Here is a 27,476-nt window from a genome sequence, read left to right on the forward strand (position 1 = left end):
TTTCTTGTGTTATCTCAGTGACACTAAAGCTTCCACTCCCTGCCCCACCCCACTCAGCTAGTTCCACCAGTCTGTTTCCAGTGCCCCAGGCCCAGTCCCAGCAGACCATGGTGGCCCTTGGAGGGAAGAATCTGAAACCTATTGTCGGGCGGCCTCTGTTTCGCAAGCATTTGGGGAGTTTCTCAGGGCCATTGTGCCAAAGACGGGAGCAGACACTCCCTTCCTCTAATCCTCTCTGTAGCTTTTCTTCTCCCTGGCTGGCAGCAAATCCGTGGGTTTGTCTGGGCCCATTGCATCAGGGAGAGCTTCTCAAATACCAGGGGAGAAAACCTCCTGCAGCCAGCGTCTGTCTCCTCCCTGCCTCTTGCCCCACCACCCCGGGAGGAGAAGGAGAAACAGGAGGTGGGAGTCTGAGGGCAGGTGTGTGTGCTGCCCAAAGGTAGCCAGCCAGCGCCCAGATGAGCAACGATGAGGAGAGGATTGAGGACATTGTGTCGGTCCCAGGGGTGAGTCTGCCTTGGTGGGGCACAGATCCGGGAGGCCTTGGGGCTGGGTGTCCAGGGAGGAATTGTTGAGGGAACATTCAGGAAAAGCACAGTCGTGCTTCTCAGGCTTTCATGAAAGCCGGAACCGCCTGGGGATCTGCTTCAAATGCAGCTTTGGATTGAGCAGGTCTGGGGTGGAGCCCAGGAGTCTGCGCAGGTGACGTGGCTGCTGCCGGGCCACAGACCTGAAGGCCTGGAGGAACTCCTCTTCCAGTGGCTTCAAGAGTGTGGGCATGCTCACACACTTTGGTTTCGAGGGGAACTTGAGTGGCTGGGCAGCCTCTGTAGGCTGCTGGCTTCCATATGACAAGAGATTTTCCATATGACAAGAGGCATATGGGGTAACTATTCAGGTTCAAAAACTGATTTGACTTGAACTAAAGAAGCTGACTCATGGCCTATTGAACATACGTTGTACATTTGCTTTAACCATTAAATTAAAGAATACGCTCTCAAGATAAGAATGCTTACTTCTCCTCCTATGCCCTTTTGGTAACCGTATTATTCCATTTCCAGACTTCAGGGTCACGTTGACCTGCTAACTTGCAACTGAATACCTCTCTGAAACTTTGATGATTATGTATTCTGGGCATATTTAATGTATATTCTTTCTTCTAAAAGTGTTTAAGACTGTAATGAAAACCATGCTTCTCCAGAATGCTTTCTTCCTTTGTGGAAACTGCCTTCCCAGACTATACTCCTCATCCCGGCTCAAGTAAAACTCACCTTATGTCTCTTATCTATAGACTGGTTCTTGGTTATTTTGCACTGACACATAACACGTTCCGCAAGATCCTGGGTTGGAAATGTAGGGTGTGTTATCTGGTCCTGGGGCGTCACGTAGTGCTAGATTTCCTGGGGTGCTGTAACTGTTCTGCAAGGGCTGGACTAGAGGTGGGGGGCCTTGCTGATAACTGTGATGCTCCCACCGATGCCGATGTCAGATGACTGCAGGGAAAGATGTGTGTTTCAGTGGAAAACTGCATTGCTGACAGTGCACTTCCTGATTCCACAGGGCTCTGCCAGCATGCCTTTGAGCTTACAATTCTGCAAGTCGTAGATAACCTATGCTAGTGCAAAATAATTGTCTATAAACATGCAAATGAACTCTGTCAGGGGAGGTTCCACTGACATCCCTCCCTCTCAAGAACCCGCGTAGATCCATTTGCAAACTCGTTTCAACATTCCTCTTCTATGAATGTGTCAGCTCTTTGGATTCTCTTTGAAATCAATTAGAACATCTGCCTAGGGCGCCAAAAGTGGGTTAAATAAAATCTATAATAAACACGTGCTTATTTGTCATTTGTACGAAAGTCATAATTTTTACCTTTTTTTTGAAAATTTCCTCTAACACTATTAATGTGAGGTCACTAAGTACAGTCAGAAAGAGATGGGCTGTAGCATACCATCATAGAGCATTTGAGGATTTATTCCCTTTCTTTTACTAAGGCAAAATTCACGTAACATAAAAATAGCCTTTTTAAAATGTACAATTCAGTGGCATATAGCCCATTCACAATGTTGCGTAACCACCAACTCTGTCTAGTTCTGAAACACTTTCATCACCCTCAAAGGAAAACCCACACTCATTAAGCAGCTACTCCCCATTCCGCTCTCCCCTCAGCCCCTGGCAACCACCAATCTGCTCTCTGTCTCTACGGACTTACCTATTCTGGATTTCTCATATAAATAGAATCATGCAATATGTGACCTTTTTGTGCCTGGCTTCTTTCACTTAGCATAATGTTTTTGAGGTACATGTAGCATGTATCAGTACTTCCTTCCTTTTTACAGCTGCATAATCCATTGTGTGTACATATCACAATTTGTTTACCCATTCATCCATTGATGGACATTGGGGCTGTTTCCACCTCTGGCTATTGTGAACAGTGTTGCCATGAAGATGAAGATGTATACATATGTGTACATATGTATATATATACACACCTATATGTATATAATTGCTTGAGTACCTGTTTGTAATTCTTCTGGGCATAGATCTAGGGGTAGAATTGCTGAGTCATACAGTAATTCTATGTTTAACTTTTTGAGGAACCACCACACTGTTTTCCACAGCAGCTGCACTATTTTCCATTCCCATCAGGAAGGTACAAGGGTTCCAATTTCCCCACATCCTTGCCTACAACACGGATGAAACTTGAGGACATTAGGCTAAGTGAAATAAGTCAGTCACCAAAAGACAAATGCTGTATGATTCCACTTAGACGAGGTAACTAAAGCAGTCAAATTCATGGATACAAAAAGTAGAGTGGAGGTTGCCACTGAAGGGAGGGAGAAACGGGGAGTTGTTTAGTGGATAGAGAGCCTTAGTTTTGCAAGAGGAGAAAGTTCTGGAGACCAGTAGAGCACAACAATGTGAATATACTTAACACTACTGAGCTATACACTTAAAAATGGTAAATTTTGGTATGTGGCTTGTTTTTTTTTTTAACCACAGCTTTAAAAAAAAGAGAATTGTCTACCTAAGGTAATGTGTAACCAATAGAAGCCAGTTGGGTCCCTGAGGAGTCTCGTGACTCCCTGGCTTTCAAGCTTTCTGTCCATGATTCCTGAGGGACACACCCTTTTGTGAATATGCAGTCTGATAGGCAAGGTCAAATTCTGTTCTTGGTAAGAAAACACAGAAACCTTGTGATGTCTCTGAAGTTTACTCACCACGCATGTCAGAACGTAATCAACAGCCAGCCTACTGGCCTTGGAGACATCTGATAGAAACTTGCGCTGGATTCTACGACAGCAGAGCATGGAAATGGCCCATAGAGCAAGAAAGTTACCTCAGATCTGGCGTGTAATCTCCCTCCTTGTTCTACCCACATTGCAGAGGTGGGTTCTGATGGCCAGGTGGCAAGCCTGGGTAGAGTGTGGTTGGCCCCACTGGGCACTGGGCTTGAGAAGTCTTGTGTCAACCAACTGGACATCTCTGCCCTCCTTCACCAGGAGCGCTGCCTGTGCAAAGCAAGGGCACGGCTGGATGACTGGATCCACACAGGGACCTGTTAATTACTCCTGCCTTATCTAAACTAGGAATGGGGATGACCCAGAGCTCTGCTTCCTCCCTTCCTGCCCCTCCCTCCGATCAAGCAATCGCATACACACTGCACCTTGGTGGGAGCCTCCTTTTGTGTGCTCTGAGGCACATGCAGGCATATCTGCTATAATTTGATATGCATGTTCCTAAAGAACCCCACATTCTACCATGTGGCACATAGAAGTAACAGGGCTTAAGGGAAAAATAGGGTTGGGGCAGACCACTCAAACCCCCTGCAATTTTTTAATCCGAACACAAACAAAAGCAAATGCAATCCCAATGAAAACAGCAGCCTGGGTAAATTTCCACTGACATTTGCACCCTGCAGCACAGAGGTCCATGCTTTCTCTTTTTTTTTTTTCAAAAGTTTGGCATCTGAGCTAACATCTGTTGCAAATCTCCCTTTTTTTTCTCTTCTCCCCAAAGCCCCCCAGTACATAGTTGTATATTCTAGTTGTGAGTGTCTCTGGTTGTGGCATGTGGGACGCCATCTCAGCATGGCCTGATGAAGGGTGCCATGTCCATGCCCAGGATCCAAGCCAGCAAAACCCCAGGCTGCAGAAGCAGAGTGCATGAATTTACCACTCAGCCACGGGGCTGGCCCCAGACGCTTTCTGCCTTAAGACAAATGTCCTTAGGCCATTTGCTTCTGGTAGAGAGCCAGTTCATCAAAATTTAAGATCTGATTTAGGCCGTAGTCTGTTGAAACAAATATATATGAAAATGTCTTCACTGACTTTGGGGTGTGTCTAGCAGTTATATAAGTGAGAACTAGGTTAGAGGAGTATTTTTCCTTCATGTTAAGCCCAGGGAGGTGGTCTGGGGCTGGAGAAGCCCTCTGCGTGGTAAGGGATCCATCTTTCGCTCTGTCCTGTGTGGCCTCAACCTCATGGTCCAAGCTGTTGGTACCCACATTGCAGGCAACAGAATGGAAAAAGGGACAAAGAAGAGAGCAAGGTTCCTGGAAGCCACCACGTGACACCTTTGGGTACTTTGCATTAGACAGAACTTTGTCATATATCCGTGCCACCTGCAAGGACAATAGGGGAAACATAGTCTTTCTCTTGGGGCAGCCACAGGTCCTGCTCAAAATTCTATTACTGTCAAAGAGGAACTGATCAAAATGATTTGGAGAGGGGTAGGAGGTGCCAACATAGATTGTACAATAGAGGCCCGTGGCAAAACTTTAAAGTTCTAGAACATTCGTAGAGGAGGTTGAGACCAACTGAAGTCTTAGTATCACTGTCTGACCTCAGAACAGCCCCAGGATTCGCCAGCCTGCTTTGTGGTGCTAATTCAGCATTTTACATCCTGGTGAAATTTTCCTATATAAACTTCTTTTTTCTTTTTTAAATTCTGAAAAGCTTGATTCTTAGATCATTTTAATTTTTTGTTTTATTACAACAGTAATACAGAAATTCTATTTCTCCTCCCCTCATCCTTTTGATCACCAAGGTTTGTCAATTTTACATCCTAAATATCTCTTAAAAGTATCTACTTCTCTGATGTCTACCGCCACACCGGTCCAAGTCCCCGCTGTCTGTCACCTGCCCTATGGCAAAGAACTCTGGCTCCCTCTTCCCTTCCTCAAACTCTTGTCCCCTTGTTACCAAACGAAAGTGGGTTCACCTTCGGGCAAGTTAAAATCAGACGCTCCACCAGAAATAGTTGTTACACAAAGTAAAGTATATTTACAGCAAATAGGAGGCCATGCAGCATCACTTCCAGAGTCCTGGTGTCCCCAAGCATGGGCCAGCAGGGACCTTTTATTTCGGATGGGGAATGAATATTCAAAAGGGAGAGGTGAGCAGGTGTTCGCTAGCGCAGGCTCAGCTAGAAAACATGCTTCCACATACTCTGCAGGTTATGGTGATAAGACCCAAGCTCATCCCAGAGAGGAGATCTTAGCATTAAAAATAAGGCAAAGGTTGTAGGCGTAGCTCTTGTGGTGAGGCTTGGTCCAGTTCACCATAGTTGGTGATTGCATCTCCTTAACATAACAAAAGAAAAAAATAATTTGGAGAAACAGTTAAATGCTTCGGAAACCTCCCTTGAGCCCCTCCGACCAATTAGGTCGGCAGCACCCTCACCAGTTCTCCTCTCCGCAGCCAGAGTGAGCTTTTTCTGTGTGTGTGTGAGGAAGATGGTCCCTGAGCCCATCTTCCTCTACTTTGCATATGGGACACTGCCACAGCATGGCTTGATGAGCGATGTGTAGGTCCATGCCTGGGATCCACACCTGCAAACCCCAGGCAGCCAAAGTGGAACGCTCGAACTTAACCACTATGCCACCAGGCCAGCCCCATAGCAGCCGGAGTGAACTTTTAAAAATGCAAATCTGATTGTTCTCCAAAACTCTTAACACCTTCTCTCTGCTCCTAGAATAAAAATCAAGTCTACAAGTGCTCAATGTAGTCTGGCCCTGCTTCCTTCCTCCTTCCCTCTTCCTCTCTGCTTTTGTGCTCTTCAGCCACACTGACCTGGCAATTTCCTGATGGCATCACACTCTCTTCTATGACAGGGCCTTGGCACATGCTGTTCCGTCTGGAAGGCTCGCTCCACCAGCCCATCCCCACCCCTCTTTGCCTAGGTAAACTCTATTCCTCCTTCCTTCCCATCTCAGCTCAAGCTCACTTTTTAAAGGAAGCCTTCCCCAACCAGGACCGCCTCCCCACTGCCATCTTTAGAGCCCTCTTACAGTCACAAATTCGTCAATATGCTTATTTAACTAAATTCTGTTTCCTCAACTAGAGTCTAACCCACATGAGGCCAAGGCTATTTCATTTTTGCACCCTGTTGTACTCCGCCCCCAGTACAGCAGTAGAGTAGTAAATATAAACATAAATTTATTCTAGGATTAAAATCATCTGTAATCTCACATCCCAGAATAACTACCGCTTTCAGATTTTGATGTCTTAGACATCAAATTGTGTGCTAACATATTTACATTTTTATGTTAGTGATAACGACTTGTGAATTGAGTTCTGGAACCCCAACCCTCAAGTCAGAATCCTCGGCAAGCAAGGATTCCTCGCCAGCACTTTCCCCATCGCAAGAGGTTAGAGGGCCTAACCCATGGCCCTCTGACAAGAAAATTGGCTTTTGGGTCCTCTTCTCCTTCAGTGATGAGATCCTAGCATCATTTCCCTGTAAAGAGTCAAACTGTATGGAAGGTGGGAAGAGAAGTCAGGCAGGCCCTGCCAGCCACGGGACTGGCCCGGCAACTGCCCGCTGTCCCTTCACTTTAAAAGTGATTCTTTGGCTCTCACCAGAGGGGAGAGGTAGTTTCAAAACACGAGTATGGGATTTCTTGGAAATTCTAGTACGTGTTCCGCCACACGCCTCAGCCTGTTATCTGCAGAAGGCCTTGGGTTAATCAGTGTTGTTTATCATTGTCGTTTCAAACTCGAAGGCAAAGATAGGCTTCAATTGTCAGGTTCCCTTCCTAGTCCGGCAGGACAGAGACAAGGGCTGGGCAGGGCGGGGAGGGCGAGACCCAGTGGGCGGGAATCTGAGACCCACCCCCCAGTTTTCAGCTCCCACGGGTAAAAATTAACACTTAAGTTCAGAAAAACAAAAAGACCGCCTGCAGTGGGCGAGCCAAGGTCACACACCTCAGGTCAGCCTGAGGTGGAGGGCCGGGAGGACCCCTGCCAGGGACAGTCACCGCCTCCAATCAGTGAGCCATTCCCCCATCTGAGCCCCCAGATCCTGGGAGCCCAAAGGACCCCTGACGGGCCCCGTGGCAGCCTGAGGTGCTGGGCCCGAGGCTGCCGGGTCCAGTCCAGGGGCCGGGAAGGACACAGAGGACAAGGGTAGTAGGGACAGTCCCGGAGCCCTTGGGCCCATTCTCGACTGTTCCAGGCTCCCACGTCCCACCCCCCCGCCCCGGGATCCCCAGGGACCCTCAGAGCTACAGGCCTCAGCCAGACCTAATGGTGGCCCGAGGTGAGGGGCTGGGGGCTGCTCCGCCCGCTGCGGGGGTCGGGGTCCTGGGCCAGAAGGAAGACTCGGGCAGGGGCCTAGGAGGACCCGGGCACGGACAGCGCCGGAGCCGGCTGGCAGCGCAGGCCGCGGAGGCTGACCCAGGGCTGCCCCGCGCCCGGCATCATGGCCGCCTCCCTGCCCGCGCCCGGCATCATGGCGGCCGCCCCACTGCGCCCTCTCCGTCTCGTGCTCCTCTCCCTCCGCCACTGAGGCGTTGGTGACGCCACGGCTATGCCTGCGATGCCCTGGGACTGCCAGGAGCCAGGTACTGCGGCCCTCACCTCCCCAGACAGTCTCGTCCGGGCCTGTGGGCCTGGACCAATGTCTCCTCCCCTGGGGGAAGTCGAGGCAGGGGTGGGGATTGTCTGCGTCCGCCATCGCCTGTCAGTTTTCAGCTCCCCACCGGCCCAGGGGCACACGGGGCGTGAGGTGGAGCATCTGGGCCAAGCAGGGGATTTCCTCTGTGCCGGACAATGACTAATGATTGCGGACTTTTGACATTTCTTTTTGATTGTGCAATCTGAACCTACCCCTTCACTCAATAGTCGTTCCCCGTACCCCCAACCCCCTCCCCAACTAAAGTGCATTTTCTTTGGAGAATTTTTCAAAACTCTGAAATAACTGGAAACCTCTGGTCTTGCCAAACCTTACTTGGAAATCATTGTATTAGGGCTGTGGCACAGAAGGAAAAGGACAGTAAATGAAGTTGGTGAAAGGAAATGGTCAGTCCTCCTTGGTGAATGGGGACATAGGGACCTCCGCAACACACACCCACACACACACCCACACACACACACCCCCACACACACACGGGCTGTTACACTGTCGCCCTCCTCACAGTCTCCCACACAGGGGAACCTGGACACAATTCCCTAGTTTGTTGCTGATGCCAGGAACAGTGCCTGACACATAGTGGGCTCCCAGTTAACTGTTAATTTGAAAGTGAATGAGGAGAAGGAATGACTGAATTAACTGGATTTGTGCCCAGCAAATAAAGCAGGGAATATGTCCTGTGAAGATGAAAGCCCGCAGGCCTGTGTGACTTTGCTCTGGATTTTGGCCACTTGCCCTGGTATGCCCCATGGTAGCTGAACACGTGCAGAGCACAGGGGGCTGGCAGTGGCCTGGCCGGGCGTGGAGGTCCCAGACCAGCAGCTGTGACTCATTTTCCCTGCCCTGCAGATAAAGGGCTTTGAAGTATTTACTGCCTTTGCATAGTGATGAATACACAGAAAGTAACATCTCTAGGCCACTCTGAGTTCCTTAAAAAGGAAAAGAAGAAACTTTCCAAGAAAGTGTTGCGTGGGCATCTTGGCAAAAGCTGACTCTCCAGTAGCAAGACTTGGCTGCCGGCTCCCTAGCAGGGACCGCTTCTGAGAAGCTTCTAGTGACTCTGTCTCTTGCCCCCATATTACCTGGTATGGTGTAGGGTCTGTGGCAGCTGTTGCTTTCCATGTGTTGGTGACAGAAATAACCCTTCCGGTCACTCACTATTAGCCTGACTAATGGTGGCTTTCACAGTGAGGAAATATTGCAGACTGTCCCAATCAGGAAGGCACTGTGCCTACAGCCCCAGGGGGCGGCCACTTGCTAAACTAAACCCCAGACATCTAATTTAGAAGAAGTGAAAGGAAGACAAACCTCTGGGTTCCTGAAAGGGTTATTCTGCCTTAGACTAGCCATAAAAATGCTATTGGCTGTTACTTGGCGCGACCAAAGTGCAGCCAGAATGTCTTCTCTCTCCATTCAGTGCATTTGTTATTTTGGCTGAGAGGAGGTAAGCTGCACTCTGCACTCGCAGAGCAGAGATGGAGCAGCAGGATCCGATTAAGAAGGAAGGGGTAAGAGTGCTGTTCAGGGACAGAGCACGGAGCAGCCCGCTGCCTGGGCCTGTTCAGCACGGCTGGGGGATGTTCTCGGGAGCTCTGTGCTGGGGAGGACCTTCGGGGGGACCTGCCCCTCAGAGTTCACCCAGGAGCTGGACTTTCACAGGGACTAGAGAGAGAAGAGATTTAGAGATATTTCGATTAATCTTTTCAGCAAGTAACATAGCTAAGCCATGAAAAGAAGATAGATAGACGCAGAGATGTTGCGAGATTTGGATTAAGCTCAAATCTGTAGCAGAGATTCTCTGCTTTTAGATAGTGAGACTTCCTTTTATTGACAGACGATTTTTCTGCACCTGCCCCCCATATAATGATGGTTGTACTTTTAGAATTCCTCAGTCGAGGAAAATGCGTAATGACGGAAAGATAATATGACTTTATTGATACTTTTAAGAAGTTTGCATTTTATTCACCACAACAGCATCTGCTGATATTTATCGGGGGAGAGGTACATATTTGTGCAAATTATTATTTACTCAGTCATGGATGTGAGGCCTTGCCACAGGGAGGTCAAGAACATGCTCTGTAGCTCATAGGTCAAGAATGGGTTTGGGAGGTAGAAATACCTGGGATTCATCCCTGCTTCTTCCTATTCTAGCTGTGGGAACTTGGCCAAGTTATTTAACTGCTCTGTGCCTCAGTTTTCTTGTCTCTGAAACGGAAATAATAAACATGCCACCTCATGGGGCTGCTGGAACAATTAAATGAGAGAATGTTTGTAAATTACTTGGCACATAGTGAATCCCGCATAAATGTTATTATTTGTTGATCATCCTTTAGAGCAGGGCACTACTGACATTTGGGACTGGATAATTCTTCGCTTTGCAGGGCTGGCCTGTGTGTTGTAGGCTGTTGAGCAGCATCTCTGGTCTCTCCTCACTGGATGCCAGTACCATCCTTGCCCCAGTGAGAATCTCTGCTTTAGAGATTACTGAGTACCTTCACATGGATTATCGTGTTGGACTTTCACAAAACCTAGGAGAGTGTTAGACGAGTCAGATGTTGGCCCCTCTGTCTTATAGAAAAGGAACTGTAAGCTAACGAGAACTTCGGGGTTCGGGAGTCAAGGGAGGCCCCTCTTCAAAGAGAAATCCACCCCCTAGCTGTGCCCCCGAGGTGTGGCTGTGGAAGAATGGAAATGTCCCTGAGTGGTGCTCCCTGAAAATGAGTGATACGTTTTGAAACGAAATGATTAAAATGGTCACAGATCATAGCTACCTGCCCCCTCCATTCTCCCTCCAGGTGCCAGGTGGGGTGATGGCTTCCCCCTCCTGGCCACCTGAGGGCAGACCTGCCCCTTTGGGTGAAAGCCAGGGCATGTGCTGGGCTTCCTACAAAACTCTTCAGTGGTGACTGCTTATAAAAATCTGGGAAATCATTAAATGAAGCTGGGGGGCGGGGGATTAGAAGCCAAGGAGAAGTGAAGAGGCCGGCAAAGGCTGCAGAGAGTGAGGGCCAGGCTGCAGGGGCTGCGTGGGCTGGTGAGGAGGGCGCCAGCTGGCCGGGAGGGCCTGGTCTCTGTCCCCTGGTGGCTGTGTGACCTCTACCTCACTGGCGTTTGCTTTCTTCATACGTAAAGAGAAAAGACCAGAATCTTTCTGATGTACATCAAAGACTTTCTGCCAGGAAAAAGGACTCTTAGCCTGAGAGAAAAAAATAAAATAGATTAAGGGAAAAAAATGGCAAAGTGCTTTGGAAAATGAAAGCACCTACTTTTTTGTGGAGTGCCTCTGCCACCAATTCGTTGGTGTCGTGGAGCAAGTAACTTCCCCTCTGAGTCCTTCTTATTAATAATTAATAATGATAGCAACCCCGTGTGTAACACTTACTCCAGGCCAGGTGTGGTTCTAAGCGTTTTTCATACGTACGAACTCACTCATTCCTCACGTCACTCCTGTTACCGAACCAGGTTCGTTATGTCTGTCACACAAACAAATCTCAAATCCGCCTTCCTGAAAAATGGGGACTAGGGATGTGTATGGGATAAGGGGGCGGTGGTCTGAAGTTTGAAGATAGATAATTGGAGGCAAGGAGTCATCAGGTAATTGATCTGCGCAAGCGTAGTCAAGCTTCGTGGCTCTTCGTAGGACGGTGTTCACAAAATGATAGTGTTGGCGTAATCCGAGGATGGAGTTTTTGGCTCCCTGACATCAGGAGGTCACCCAGTGGATGAGTCAGTGGTCTTAACTGGCCTGAACTGGACAAGGAGTAGACTCTCGGTTCCTGAAAAACTTACACACCTGTTACCATGGTGACCCAAGCGTCAGAAATGTTATCTATGAGGAACCTAGTGGGAGTCAGACAATACCTTGCCTATCTACGTGGTTTTAAAAATAAGCAGCACAGCTAACAATGGGCAGGCGAACAACCAAAGGCCACAATTAATAACTGCCAAAAAAAACTTTAGTTACTAGCTACCTAATCATTAATGACTAATTGACCACTGGTTTCAATCCTATGAGGAAGGTAGTATAGTTGTCCCCATTTTACGGATGAAGGAACAGAGACAGAGAAGCTCAGTAACTGGACCAAGGCCACACAGCCAGCAGCAGGAGAGCTGGCTTCGATCCTGTGCCCTCGGGCTGCAGGGGCTGTGCTCTGAACCCCACAGCAACGAGACAGGGCACCCCCAGCTCTAAAATGTGGTGATGTTGATCTCTCTCTCCCCTCACCTCTTAAACCTGTGTCTGCTTGTGAAACTTTGGGTTCCACGGTGTGATAAAAACTTGGGGTTCACAGTGTGACTTCAAGTGCTAATAATTTATAAGAACTCCAGAGATATTTGCATTCTGCCTAGAGATTCCTGACAAAGAAAAATCTTATCTGCAAAGTGTCTCTCTGACGGTGGAAATGGAATATGGAGACGAATTCCTCAGGGAGATGGTGAGGGCAGGGCTTCCTTCCCAGTGTCCTTGAATCACACTGCCAGAGGGCCCGCCCTGAAGGTGGTCAGTTTACTAAAGTCTCAAATGTTCTCAGTATTATGAAAAACAGGAAGCCGGTTGACTGTGGGCTTGAGGGATGCTGTTCCTGGTTTCTCTCAAGGGAGCGTCGTGGCTCGCCTTGGCCTCTGAGGAGAGCCCCCTCCCATTCATGTCTCCAGGCCACTGGGCCACTTGTCATTTTAGCAGGCGGGTTGGAGACCTTACATCCTCTTTGGCCTCTTCCTCTCCCTCATGCCCTAATTCAGCCTGGTACCAAATTCCCTTTTTTTCCCCTTCCTGGAAAGTAAAAAAAAAAAAGGGAAAGAAAGGAGAAAAAGAAAGCTTAAGCCTGGCTTTCTTTCATATGCCTTTTTTCCTTTCCTCTTCTTCTCCCCAAAGCCCCCTGTACATAGTTGTATATTCTAGTTGTGAGTACCTCTGGTTGTGCCACGTGGGCCGCCGCCTCAGCACGGCCTGATGAGCAGTGCCATGTCCACGCCCAGGATCCAAACCAGCAAAACCCTGAGCCGCTGAAGCGGAGCGCGCGAACTTAACCACTCGGCCATGGGGCCGGCCCCATACATGCCGTTTTAAATATACATTCATGTGTCGCTTAACAATGGCCATATGTTCTGAGAGCTGTGTCATTAGTTGATATTGTTGTGTGAACATCAGAGAGCGTACTTACCCAAACCTAGTATGGCCCACTGCACCCTGGGCTATATGGTGCTAATCTTGCGGGACTGCTGTTATATGTGGGATTCGCTGTTGACAGAAACGCCATTCTGTGTTGTGTGACTGTAGTATCTTTATGGAGAATATAACTCACATGCCATACCATTCACCATTTAAACTATACAATTCAGTGTATATTCACAGAGTTGTGCAGCCATCACCACAATCAATTTTAGAACATTTTCATCACCCCTGAAAGAAACCCATACCCACTGGCAGTCACTCTGAATTTCCTCCCATCCCCTCCTCTTCTCCTCCAGCCCTAGGCAACCACTAATTTATCTTCTGTCTCCATGGATTTGCCTGTTCTGGACATTCCACATTGATGGAACCATTCAATAGGTGGCCTCTGGTGACTGGTTTCTTTCACTTAGCATGTTTTCAAGGCTCGTCACATTGTAGCTGATATCAGGGTTTCATTCCTTTTTATGAGCAAATAATATTCCATCGTATGAATAGTCCACATTTTGTTTATCCACTCATCAGTTGACGGACGTTTGGGTTGTTTCCACTTTTTGGCTATTATGACTAATGCTGCTGTGAACATTTGTGGTAAAGTTTGTGTGAACATATGTTTTCATTTCTCTTGGATATGTACCTAGGGGTGGGATTGCTGAGTCATATGGGTTAACTTTGTGTGGAGTTTCCAGACTGTGAGAGGGTTCCAATTTTCTCCATGTCCTTGCCAACACTTATTATTACCTGTCTTGTTGATTTTAACCATCCTAGTAAGAAGTGCTATCTCATTGTGATTTTGATTTGCATTTTCCTATGGGGTACCAAGTCCTTTGATTTCAGTTTCTAAATGGTCTTCAAAGCTGACACTTCTTGCCCCTGCCACAGCCACCACACGTACCCAAGTCCCTATCCTCTCTCTGCCACTTTCCTGACTCCCCGTTTTAACCACTTCTGTGGTTTTTCTTCATAGAACATGTGACAGTTATAGTTTAATTATTAAATTATCATGTAGTTTTTAAAATGTCTGTCTTCTCCACTGGACCGTAATCCTCTTGAGAATAGCTGTTTTCCTCACCAGACCGCAGCTAGAACATATAGTCAGCTGTCAATGAATATTTAAGAAGTGAAGGCATTTGGACCAGCAAGATCAGTGAGAACCTACTCAGAATGTCTCTGCTATTTTCCTAGAGGGTAAGCTATGATTCCTACGGGTCCATAGAATGTGCCTGTGCCTTGAATTCGAGGAGGAAGCCGGAAAATAGAAGTTGAATTTGTGTGCTCTATGATTAGAGATTCTATTGAGGTCTTTCTGATCACTTTTGCTGGGACCCCACCGTCCCATCCTGCCATGGTGCCTGGCAGGATGCCCCCCAGTCTGGGTTACCAGCCAGCTCCCCAGCTGAGCTTTGCTAAGGACTTCAAACCTTAGCACCCATCACAGCAGAGTGTGGTCAGGAGTTCCACCTGGCAGTGTGCATGAAGCCTGTTGCATTTGTAGTTAATTGTTTACGGGGAAGAGAATTAGAAGAGGAGAAATTTTTATCGTCATTTTCTTCTTTTCTTTCCTTCTTCCCTCCCTCCCTCCTTTCCTTCCTTCCACAAAATCAAGCAATAGACTGCTGTAGGGGAGGGATCTTTGTTTTGTTCTCCACCATGTTCCCAGCACCTAGAACAATGCCTGGCTCACAGTGGGTGCTCAGTATATTGAATGAATGAGTGAAGGAATGAGTCCTCAGAGCACTTCAGGAGGGAGGGGAGCTCAGTCTGCCATGCTCTGCATCTCGGGGGGAGGGGCGGGGTGCCTGCTTGTGCACCCCTCGCATTTAGAAAATACAGGGCTGTGCAGCAACAGGCCTGGAACCCTCTTTCCTTCCTGGGCACTGTCACCCACTCCCACCACTTTTGTCACCCACTCCCCTCGCTGGCCCCAGAGGATGGTGGGAGCTGGGGAGAGATTGGAAACCAGGGCCTCCTCCTCCCTGAGAGGCTGCCTGCTCTGAGGCTGTTATCTTCCTCACCAGAAACTTCCTACTGAACTAACCACTTGCTAACTCATTTGGTGCAGGGAGGAGAAGGGCGAAGTCCCACTTGTGGTTTTGCTCTGACCAGGGCTCCTTGCAGGTCCTGCTCCTGCTCTGCGGAGGTTAACTGGCTCGCCTGTCCGCTCAGGGGCACCGCGACAAGGCAGGAGTGACTGTTGTTTCTCTGCCTGTCCTGCCCCTCACTTATCTCTCAAGAGGTCCTCTTTAGATTAGGAGGGATGCTGCCCAGAGGAAGACATGAGGACCTCGGCTTGCCACTGGAGGGGCACGTGTCCCGTGTCACGGGGACCTCCATCAGAGTACCTGAATGAAGGGGCTTCAGCGGAGGGTTCAGAGCTGTGTCCAGGCCTCACCCGCAGGGGATTCACCTCTCGGCCCGACGCTTTCCTAATTAATCCTCGCAACAGCTCCGAGGGAGTACTAATATCCTCATTTTAAAGATGAGGAAGCTGAAGGTCGTAAAAATTAAGGTAAAAAGTGGCAGCGGCAAATTCAAAATGAGATCTGTAGATTCTAAGAGCAAACCTCTTTCCACTTTATTTTTCTCCTGCTTGTCATTACTTTACTGATGAATTCCCTCTTGTCATTTAAGCTTGTCTTAAACGACTATTTACTTTCCTCTTGTGTCAAAAGGGGATATTATCATAGGGTGTGTCTGTTCAAGAGTCCCCAGAAATCTATGTTCAAATATTTTTTTCACTGTGCCTTGCCTGTTACAGCAAAAGTCCAGGGGCTAAAGGAAATTAATCAATGACCCTAAACAATTAAAAATTTTTGCATTTTTTTTCCTCTTCCATTTTTAGGGGCTTTTGTGTTTAAGATGGTGCTTGAGCACATTTGCTACAGTTGGCAAATGCAGCCCTGTGGCAGGAATGTCAGGGAAGCCGTGCGGATGGTAGATGGAGTGTTGGAGTAGGTGACCCTCAGTTTCCTTCTGACCCAGTGGTTCCCAACCAGGGGCAATGCCCCACCCACCTGGGGGACATTTAGCAATGTCTGGAGACATTTGGGTTGTCACAGATGGGAGGAGGGTTGATCCTACAGGACAGTCCCCCCCCTCCACCCTCCATAACAAACAATTATCCGGCCCTAAGTGCTACAGTTGAGAAAACCTGTTCTCATGCCAGGTGGGGAGAGGGGAGGTTTCAAGCTAGGGAGCAGCTGCGGATCTTCAGATTGTATTACGCCTTTCTACAAGACTTTGCAGTAAATCGGGAGTTCCGTGCGACCCCGGGCTGCTTCCTGACCTGAGCCCTGACCTCTCCTCCCACAGAGGCTGACACCTGTGCTTGCCTTGGCGACACTGATAGCTGCCTTTGGATCATCCTTCCAGTATGGGTACAACGTGGCCGCTGTCAACTCCCCTGCCGAGGTAGGTGGCTGTAGTGAGGGAGATGCAGCCCCCAGTAAACAGGGAGGTGGGTTGGGAGCAGCCCGTGTCGGGCGTGGTCGCCAGGGTGAGACTGCACACACACACTGAGGGCACACAGTGGGTCCTCAAGTGAAAGGAGGGGAACACACCCAAGAGACAGTGCAGGGCTTGGGAACTTACAGGCACAGGGCCATGGGGATGGACCAAGTGCCCAGGCCTCAGCTTCTCACGGAGAGCCAGCCAGCTGGACACACAGTGGGCTGGCCTCTGGGGTCAGGGTCTGATCTGCAGGCTTGCAATCTACAGAGGAGTCTGCAGAGGCAGGGATCGCCCAACAGACTGGCAGACTGGAGTCAGTCCTTTCTGGTGGTAGAGACATCCTGGGCGGATGGCCTCTCAGAGGCCTCTCAGCCCTCCCCATGGGTGCCCCCTGCTAATTGCTGTTAACTTTCGCCCTTTCCTCCACTTAACAGTGTTGATATCTATGCGCCCAGCTCATCCCATTGGGTGGCCCAACAACTTAGGTGGCTCTTTCTGCAAAACCAGGCCAAATGATCTGGGTGTTCTGTTTTGCTTTGTTCTCCAGCTCATGAAAGCATTTTATAATGAGACCCACTACAGTAGATTCAGTGAATACATCAGCGAGTTTTCCTTGACGTTGCTGTGGTCCATTTCTGTGTCCATGTTTCCCTTTGGAGGCTTCGTCGGATCCCTCATGGTTGGCCCCTTGGTGAATAGACTTGGCAGGTAAGGGAAGGTAATTTTCAATTCCCCAAAACTCATAGACTCCTTCAGAGTTTGACCCCTAGGCCTAAAGCTGAAATTGTTCTTGGAAAACTAGTTTATAACCGTTGTGATGATTTCTGTTTTCTAACATGATCTTAAGAATAAGACTAGACATTGACCAAGCGTTTGGGGACCTAGGCAAGGTCTGAGGGCCAGAAGTAGGGGTGATGAGGCTCAGGCTCTGGGTGGGATACCGAATGGGCAGAGTACGCTTCAGAGGTCCGGACTCACTCTTGCTGTCTCTGTTCTCTTGCCTTGAAGATATTTTCCCTACCAAAGCCAAAAACAAGTTCTCTCCTCTTTTTTCACCTTTCGAAGGGTCGAACACCAGATGATGTGGCCACGATGTTAGTCCCACCCGAGAACACAGCGCAGCGTCCTTGATCTCTGCCTCTTAAAGGAACACAAACGAACTGCTCCATTCTTTTACCTTGGGATCAAGTAATGTGCAAAATTTAGCCCAAATTAAATTCATGTAAAACTTTGAAATGGCTGAGATCAGTGTCAGGCACTTCAGTGTGAAACTGTGGTCCCAGAGTGACTCTGTGAGTGTCGTGAATGCCAAGGGCAGAGCTTTTATCTTTGCCCCTAATTCTAAAAGCATTAGAAATTCTGTATTTGATTCCAAAACATGTCCTTAAGACATCCCACTCCCCCAGGTAAATTCCACAGACAGGAGAGAGCAGCCCCCTTAAAAACAGCGTTTCCCAGCTCCTCCCCTCCAACCCCTTCCCTTTGCTAATGGGTACACAGAGGCTGGGGGAGGTCGAGTTGCTGTTCTTGACCACAGATCTAGTTAGCTCAAGAGTCAAGGCCAGAACCCAGACCTTAACTCCTTCTCCAGTATTTTTCAAAAAGAATCTGAGAATAGAAACTTAGAACCTCTGGTTTGGGATCTAAGATCCTAAGGTCTTTCTGGAGGGTTGATGTTGAACTCGCAGTTTTCCCTGGGACCCCCAGGGCAGGACATCTATCAGTCAAGTCACAGTGAGATCTGCAGGACGCTTCTCTTTGAGTGAAGTACTTGCCATCTGGTGTGCAGATGGAGCCGACAGTTGCTTGTCCAACCATCTGCTTGAGAATGTGATAAATGCTATTCAGTTGCTTGTGGTTTTCTTAAAGATTTGTAGGTGTTCCTTAAAGAACAGTAGCAACTAACAATTTATTGATGGATTCCTATGTGCCAGGATCTAGCCTGAGTGCTTCTAGGGTTATTGATTCCTCTAATCCTTACAAAAGCCCCATCCGCTTTTCAAAGATGGGAAAATGAGACACAGAGAGACAGTGTAACATACCCAAGATTACACAGCTGGGAGGAAATTTTACTTCTGAGCAAGTGCAAGTAAACTCCACATTGTACTCTGTTATATTGGGCAGACGTCTTCTCAGTCTGTTGCTTTATTTTCTAATCAGACATATAATATCTTTTTTATACAAAATTTTTAAATGTTCATGTGGTCAAATTTAAGTCTCGTTTATGGTTTCTGATTTTTGTGTCTTAAGCAGCTTTCCCTACTTGGAATCATAAGGATAGTCTTCTGTAATTTTAAAAATAATCTTACAATTTTGTTTTTCCCAAATAGATCTGGAATTTTGTTTTGTATATAGTGAGTGATGAGAGAAAGCTAATTTTATTTTTTTCCCATGTGAAAAGTCAGTTGCTCTCAGATTTATCTTAGTTATTTGTGTTCCTTTACTCCTCTGTGTTAATTTTTAAATCAATTTGTCAACATCCCTGAAGAAAGATTCTGCTTGGAATTTCTTTGGATTTATCATTTAATTTGAGAAAAACTGACATCCTTACACTGTTGAATCATCCCTCTTCGTGAGCAAGCGAGGGCTAATTTATTTATTCTGGAACGCGCTGTGGTTTCTTATCTGAAGTTTCATGTCTTTGTCATCAGTTTTGGAAAATTCAGCCGTCAGTTCTACAAATATTATCTCTCCTCCAATTTCTATATTCTTTCTTCTAGAACTCCATGGATTTCCTCCATATCTTTGATTGTTGTTGTTGCTGCCCTATTGACTTCTTCAAAAAATTATTTTTTAAAAATTGTGGTAAAATACGTATAATATAAAATTTACCATTTTAACCATTTTTAAGTGTCCAGGCTACTGGCATTAAGCACATTCACATTGTTGTGCAGCCACCACCACCATCCATCTCCACGACTTTTCATCTTACAAAACTGAAACTGTGCCCCGGTAAACAAGAACTCCTCATTCCCGCCTCCCCCCAGCCCCTGGGACCCACCATTCAACTTTCCGTCTGTGAGTTTGACTACCCCAGGGACCTCATATGAGTGGAATCATACAAGATTTGTCCTTTTGTGACTAGGTTATTTCACTTAGCATAATATCCTCAAGGTGCATCCGTGTTGTAGCATGTGTCAAAATTTCCTTCCTTTTTAAGGCTGAATAACATTCTGTTGTATGAATATATCACATTTTGTTTATCCATTCATTTGTCGATGGACAGTTGGGTTGCTTCCACCTTTTGGCTTTTGTGAATAATGATACTATAATCCACGTCTTAATCTCTCCTATTTCCCATCTTCTTCTCTCTCCCTCTCTGTTACTGTCTATGTAACTTCCTCGAGTCTACCTCCCTATTCATTAATTCTCTCCTCAGCCGTAATTCCCCTACTAAATTTTTTATTGCAATGACTATATTTTTGATTTCAAGAAGTTTTGTTTACTTGTTTTGAAAATTTGTCTCTCTTTTTGATATTGTTTCTGCTAGGTTTTGTTTTATATAGTTTCTTGTTCTCCCTTTAGCATATTTTGATTCCTTGTTTTCTGACACTAACCGTGTAATACATTTTGTAGCCTCTGTCCGATTCTGTCGTCTGAAACTGCGCTGTTCGTACATGCAGCTCTTGCATACGGTGGTTTGTTGTGTGTGTTGTGATGGTGGGGCTCTGTCGCTCGCGAGCCTGACTGAGGGACCCCTGGGGAGCCCGATGTGAGGAGCCTCTCGAGAAGTTTTCCCTGTGCCTTTGTCAGGCTCCAGGGCCCAAGTCCACCTCCAGTCCTGACTTAAATGGAGGTGCTTTTTAAGTTTTATTAGGTTTGATGTTATAGGTTTTTAGGAGATACCCTTTGTCAGCTTACGTAAGTTCCCTTATTTTTATAGTTTTTTAAAAAAATCATAATGAGTATCAAATTTTATTGACTTCTTTTGCTACTTCAGTTGATAATCCTATATTTTTTCCCCAGTGTAATCTTTAATATGGTGTTTTTAACATTGAAAGTTCTTTTTCATATATGCTGTTGAATTCAATCTGCTGATATTTCATTTAGGATTTTTGTATCTATGTTGATAAGTGAAGTTGGCTCACACTTTTCTTCTAATATCCTCACCCAGTTTGAATTTCAAGATTACACTAAAATCATGTTTGTTTATGATTGCAAAAGCCCTTTACTGTATTGTAATTTGTGACTTTCCCTCTACCCGCCACCGCTGATGCCCTCTGCACTGTGGGCATTTCCGTTTGCTCCCACAGAGACTATTCCACACCAGGCTCCACACTTGACCTGTGTCAGTCTTCAGTCAACAGCAAAGCTTAAAACACAACAGTGAAGCTTACTGCTTGAACCGAATAGATGCTCAATGAACGTTTGTTAAATGAATGAGTGAATTCTTAAACCAGACAATTAATTGATATTTGTCCTCTGCAGAAAAGGGACCTTGCTGTTTAACAACATATTTTCCATCGTGCCCGCCATCTTAATGGGAACCAGCAAAACTGCCAGGTCGTACGAGATGATAATTTTGTCCAGACTTTTGGTGGGAATATGTGCAGGTAACAATGCTACGCTTGCTACCGTTCTGTGATTTAGGATAATCAAGAGGAGGGGAACAGGCGCTGGTGTCTGAGCGTATAGATTCGTGCTGTTGCTCTGCCTCTGCTGTGAGGAGATGCTCGAGCCCCTGCGTTGGTGTCAGGGGTGGACAGCAGGCGGATCTTCACTGTGACGTTTCCTGCTAAGAAAGCTGTTCTTTGAAAGACTGAAATGCAGAATCTTAGGTTCCGAAGGATCCTTCCATTCCAGTCTCTCTTCTCAACATTGTCTAAACTGCAGGTTGGGACCAGTTAGTGGGTGCTGACATCTGTTTAGTGAGCAGAATTTTCTTTTTTTAACTAGAGCAGACTGTGTCACGTGTCATAAAAGTAAGGACTATCTTTTGAAGCTTTTGTTTCAGTTGCTCATCTGTGTGCGTACGTGAACCAGGTGGCCGTGTAAAGTGTATTTCTGCGTTTTCTATTGTGAGTCAAAACAGCTTGAGAAACAGTCTAATGTGCGAAGCCCTCTACTTAGGGAGTCAAGGATAGCAGCCTCTCACCTGCGCGGGGGTTTAAAGTGTGCGAAGGGCTTTTCGTGGGTTCTGGCTCCCTTAGTGCTTCAGCGCCCGCCTGCTGGCGGCCTAGCTCTCACCTCAGCCCCTGTGGAGCTGGTTTGCAAGCCCTGCAAAGCCATGCAGCCCAGGCTGTTGTTGAGTGCTTCTAGAAAACTCCCCCATAATTGCTTCAGACGGAGGAGGAGCCGTCGCTGGAGCCGGCCCGTGGCCTTCCCCCGAGTTGGCGTTCTCTTGAGGCAGTGATTCCCAGGGTCAGTCGAGGTGAGTGAGGTGCCTGGGTGTAAAGTAAGGAGGCGCCTGCTCTCGGGGCGTGCACCTTCAGGGTGGGCTCCGAAGGGGAGCGCCCTCGGGAATGCTGCACCCGGGGCACCTCCCTTGCCCCCTCTACCTGGCTCTGGCATTGCCAAGTAACTCTCGTTTTCTCCTTCCAAACACGGGGATAGGGACGAAGGGATCCTCTGGCTAGATAGCAGCAAAGCCTTTCGCTGGAGCTCATTGACAACGCGGGGGGGAGGGGCGGAGGGGCGGAGGGGCGGGGGGCGGCGGCCGGCGAGCAGCCTGGCATCAGGGGAAATGGTGAGGGGTTGCAGGCCTGGGGACAGAAGAGGAAAACAAGGTTCCTGGAGGGAGAAGAAGTCCTTTCAAGGAGAGAATGATGGGCCCCCTGACAAACTTCACTTCATATTCACATTCCCTGGGGGCGCCCGGACGGGTCTCTGCCATCTTGGCCTGAGCCCCCAGGGCACCTGGCCCCGCCCCTGGCCCTGCGGTGGGGCTCAGCGTTAGGAAAATAGACGATTCCTGAAAGTTGCCAGCTGTGAGCTGAGGCAGTCGCTTTTTGATTGACCATCCGACATTTCAGAGTTGGTTCCAACAGAGAAATATTAGGCTCCAATAGATGACAGATCACAGTTAAAAACCCAACTTTACTCCTGAGCAAGCGTTCCTTTCAGTCAGCTGTTCTCACACTTTTTGGCCTCACTTACCCTTTACACTCTTCAAATTATTGAGGGCCCCAAAGAGCTTTTGCTGATATGGGATTTATTGATCAATATTTACCATATTAGAAAATTGCAACCAAGAAATGTGTTACTTCCTTTAAAAATAACAATAATAAGCCCATTACGTGTCTTTATGAAAATAACTGTATTTTCTAAAACAAAAAATTTAGCGAGGTGAGTGGCATTGCTTTACATGTTTGCAAATCTCTTTCACGTCTGACTTAGTAGAAGACAGACAGACCCTCAGCCCTGCTCCTGGGCTCTGCTGATTGTGATCGCACACGGCGTGTAGCCTCTAGAAAACTCCACTGTGTGCTCACAAGAGAGCGAGGATGACAGGGAAAAATAACATCTTGAGATTTTTATGAAAATAGTTTTGGTCTCACTGACCCCCTAGAAAGGGGTCAGGAGCCTGGGTCCTCAGGTCGAGCTTAGAGAACACCCGCAGAAACATAGTTCCTTTGCAGTTAGTTCTTGAAAAAGTCAGGAAAATGCAGCATCAAGCTACATGCCTCTTAGACATCCTGATGCTGAAGTAAACAACTACCCCGGCCGGAGGGCGCAGAGAGAAATACGAGTTGGACTAGAGGATGCTCACGGGTTACTGGTTTGCTGAGTTAGCTTTGGCAGGAAGGCTGAAGGCTTTCGCTCAAGGACTTTAAACGTTAGGAGCCGCTCTCTCTGACTCTGTGTCAGAACAGGCCGGCTGGGGTTGCCCCAGGGAGTCATTTTTAAGACAAAATAGAGATTGCTTCCACCAACATGAAGGGAATCGCATCTCTTCAGCAGCCTCCTGCTGTCTGACGCCTCAGCGCTGTCCTTGATCAGGTTCAGAAGCACTCGCCACTGAGAACGGCCTGAGTGATGACCACGGGGCCTCGGTGTCCTCCACAGGAGGCACCGGGCCTGTGGGGCTCCTCCCCCACAAGACCCTAACGGCTGTTCTAAAGACTGCCTCCTGTGCTCGGAAAACCAGAAAGAACCCATGGTGATGAACGCAGATGTCTCTTTTAAAATACTAAACAGAGACACCCTTGGGCAGAATGGCGAAGCTTGAGAACTTGCCCTTCAGTTCCCTCCTGTCTCAGTGTCTCCCAAGGCCGTCCCAGGAGCAGCAGCTCTGGCCTCTGCCCACTCCAGGCTCCGCTTCCTCTCGGTCTCCCCGTGGCCGGAGTCTCCCGCAGATCCCATGTCTCTCTGAGCCTCAGCTTGAGTTCTGACTACGTGTAGGATACTTGGACTAACAACCCACCTTGTAACAACCCGTCTGACCTTCCTCTGAGACTCCTAGCCTCTCATTGGGCCTTTAGGAGAATTAAAAGGGATAATATATGTGAAAATGCTTCAGAACCTAAAAATTAAGTTCCACCTATTTTTTTTTTTTTAGCGATTTATTTTTTACTTTTCCTTATTCTCCCCAAAGCCCCCCAGTACATAGTTGTGTATTTTAGTTGTGGGTCCTTCTAGTTGTGGCATGTGGGACGCGACCTCAGCATGGCTTGATGAGCAGTGCTAGGTCCGCGCCCAGGATTCGAACCAACGAAACCCTGGGCCAGCGAAGCAGAGCGTGCGAACTTAACCACTTGGCCACCAGGCCAGCCCCAAGTTCCAACTATTCTTAAGATCAGATTCCAGTCAGATGGGAAAACTTACAAGTTTACATATTGGGGATTCAGAAGTAATCCAGGCATTACGTACGTCCCAGGTGGCAGTTGTTCCACATTGTGTATTTAAGTTTTTAACGTTTATTATAAATAAAGCTTGTGTTTCAGTGTCTGTGAAGGTATCTATGATGGGTTTATCATGTGACATACTGTCTCAGAAGCGGGCAGGGTCCTTGGCCTTTTATTAACAGACTCCCCAGGGAGCAGCAGAGGAGAGAGTGTCTAGACCAACCCGGGCTTTTCCTCTCTGAGGCCAAGCCAGTCAGGAGGGAAGACCTGAGGTCAGGCAGGCCTCTGTCCCCAGGCGCCACCAGGCCAGAAGCAAGGGCATCTGTTCATAACTTCTTTGGTCAGACTATTTTCTCCTTCCTTAAAAGTTCAAAGGACTAAGAATTAAAAGAGGCGTTTGCATACTCCTGCGGCTTCCGGAAAGTTTCATCCCAACTAGTGTGATTGCTGAGTAAGAATAAATGTATTTGGAGACACACCTTGGCCCTGCCAGACTAACGTTTCCTGGTCATGTTTTCATTCCAACCCCTCTCCCAGGTCTGTCTTCCAACGTTGTCCCTATGTACTTAGGGGAGCTGTCCCCTAAGAACCTGAGGGGGGCTCTCGGGGTGGTGCCCCAGCTCTTCATCACCGTTGGCATCCTTGTGGCCCAGATCGTTGGTCTTCGGAGTCTCCTTGCAACTGAAGAAGGTAAGCTCAGGGTGCCTCTGGACCCGCAGCCCTCCCTCTGCTCCAGCTGGACGTTTCTGTGAGCCTGTCTTTTCTCTCTAATCGACTGGCTGTCCTTGCGGGCCCCACACTGCCCTGACCCCACAATGCTGGTATGGTGTTAGCACAGAGCAGGCCCTGAACAAGTTGGTGGGGAAGGATTGGCTGACGTTTCCTAGTCCCTCTGAGGACACGGATGAGGTGGCTTTGAGTGAGCAGGAAGCGCTATTGTCTGACTGTCTCTAGGCCGTGTGGGGGCCTGGGGCATAGTGATGCCAGCTACCTGTGTTACTGCTTCGCTGGAGCCACCCCCCGCCCCAATGCCGCTGCCCAGGGGGCTCTGTGATGATCCCTTTCCACAGCCAGGAAAGACAGTCCCTCCACCTGGCACGTGTGGGTGAGGTGGCGAGTCTCATCCAGACCGTGACTCCAGAGCTGCGCCCCCTCCCAGGAGCCTGGGACCTGGCACACAGTAGGTGCACAGTAACTTGCAACCATCACTGTGTCTGCGAGACCTCCCCTCTCTTTGTCATGGGTCTCAAAACTCTGAAAGGGGAATCACCATTAATAACAACACCAGTCAAACGTATGAAGTACTCCTCGTAGGCCAGCACCAAGGCTTTCATATTCATCCACTGAATCCCCTAAACACGCCTACAAAGCACGTACTGGTATCATACCCACTTTACAGGTGCCAAACCTGAGGCACGGAGAGGTGGGATGACATGTCCAAGGTCTCATTAGGACACCAGCCCAGGCAGCTCAGGCCCACATCCATGTTTAACTGCCACTGTCTCCTGCCTTTGAATCACTCTTGTAAGGAGCTGGGCCCAGGAGTGAGGGGCGAGCGTCCTGTCTCCCAGTGACGGCATGTAAACAACCAGCAGCGCCCAGAGCCATCCGCAGCACCCGGCATCTGGGAAGTGTTCTCTGCTGTGCTCCCGGGAGGGAGGGGGCCTCAGAGAGGCCTGGACCAAGGGTATGGAGGACGGGCGTTCCAGACATGGGCAGAGGGGCAGAAGTGTACAAGTTCTTCCACATTCAGGGAACTGCAGATGTGGTGGGGGGCTGCATTTTGTCCCTCTGTCCTTTATTCTGACTATTCGACCATCAGTACGCTTCTTCTAGACAGAGTGTGTGGAGGGCAGGGCTTGGCCTTATTTATTTTTGAATCTCCAGCACAATTCCTGGCACATAATAGGTGCTCAAAGAACAAGGAAGGAGAACCAGAAGAGAATAGTGTCAGAGAAGCCTCCAGAAGGAGTGGCACGGGAGGCGGAAGGTCACCGTGCAGAGGCTGCAAAGAAGCCAGGGGTCAAGGTCGGCACACAGTATCTGGATTTGGCAGTGAGGGGTCTCCGAGACCTCGGGAGAAGGTTTTCAGTGTAGAGGGTGGGGCCAGAGGCCGGATGGCAGTGGCCTGGACAGCAGGTACGTCCACTGTTGCTGTAGGCCGTGCTGGGTGAGGCAGGCCCCCAGGTTAGCTAGGGTTAGCTGGGCCCTGGATTCGGAGCTGAGGTCGGGAAGATGATCAGCCAGCCAGTACAACGGTGGGCAGGGCAGGAGGTGAATTTAAGATTGCCTGGCACTCGTTTTCCTGGTGAAGAGCGATGAGGTTATAGGATGGGGGAAGCTTCAGAGGTTGAAATATGGCTTGAAAAAGATGATGTCTAAATGAGGGTGTTCTTCCTTGATTTCTCTTCTGTTTCGGTAGTTGGACTCTATTTTAGAAGAGATGGATGGTAAATCACGGGTCGTCAGGTGGTCCCAGTTTTAAGTTTGACTAAGAGTCTGTGTAACGTGTGGTTAAGAATACCCAGAGTGCACCGTGCCTGGATTCGAATCCAAGCTTTGCTCCTAAATGCTGACCTTGGGCAGGAGGCCTCCACCCTCCAGCCTCAGCGTTTGCAGGTGTCAAATGGGACTGACCTCGGTACCTGCCTCTTGACATTGCTGTGATGGGGGAGTGAAGAGCCATTAGACTGGGGCCTGGCAGGCAGGTGTCCATGGTTGTCACCTACTGCAAGCCCTAGGAGAAGAGGGGCGAGTCAGGCACTAACCACTCCTAGAAGGAGCCTACTCATTCACTTATTTACCCATTTTTATTGTGAGATATAACATATGTAAGGAAATGTGCATAAAACGTAAACGTGCATTTAGTCAAACAAATCAAACACCTGTGTGACCACTACCCAGGTCCAGGACTAGAGCAACAGCAGCCCCCCAGAGGCCTCTGTGCACCCTCAGCCACAGCCTTCTAACTCCCAAAGGGAACCACTGTGTTGACGTTTTATTTGTGATCATCGCATCCTTGGTTTTCCCTATAGTTTCACTACCTTTCGCGAAGGTTAGAGTTAATGTTTCTGGACTTTATCGAAGGGAACCACATTGTGCAGATTATTGCCTCCGACATGGTGTTTGTGGGATTGGCTCCTGTCCTGGCTTCT

General features: G+C 48.2%; 1 protein-coding gene across 4 annotated transcripts in view; it reads left to right on the forward strand.

Annotated features, from left to right (window-relative positions):
• The first annotated feature begins 252 nt into the window (after positions 1 to 252).
• LOC124238981 (solute carrier family 2, facilitated glucose transporter member 5) overlaps positions 253 to 27,476 on the forward strand; it is a 31,049-nt gene continuing 3,825 nt past the window's right edge. For 2 of the 4 annotated variants that reach the window (XM_046660265.1, XM_046660268.1), the window contains exons 1-5: positions 253 to 506; positions 16,400 to 16,498; positions 17,085 to 17,245; positions 20,966 to 21,090; positions 24,859 to 25,011. In XM_046660265.1, the coding sequence (XP_046516221.1) occupies positions 459 to 506; positions 16,400 to 16,498; positions 17,085 to 17,245; positions 20,966 to 21,090; positions 24,859 to 25,011 (586 nt within the window). In that variant the 5' untranslated portion in view covers positions 253 to 458. Of the gene's footprint in view, positions 507 to 9,349; positions 9,423 to 15,368; positions 15,597 to 16,399; positions 16,499 to 17,084; positions 17,246 to 20,965; positions 21,091 to 24,858; positions 25,012 to 27,476 lie in introns of those variants that run through there. The other 2 variants (XM_046660266.1, XM_046660267.1) reach the window with 2 other exon arrangements.

Source organism: Equus quagga, chromosome 5 (assembly GCF_021613505.1).
Source record: "Equus quagga isolate Etosha38 chromosome 5, UCLA_HA_Equagga_1.0, whole genome shotgun sequence".
Classification (NCBI taxonomy): Eukaryota; Metazoa; Chordata; class Mammalia; order Perissodactyla; family Equidae; genus Equus; species Equus quagga.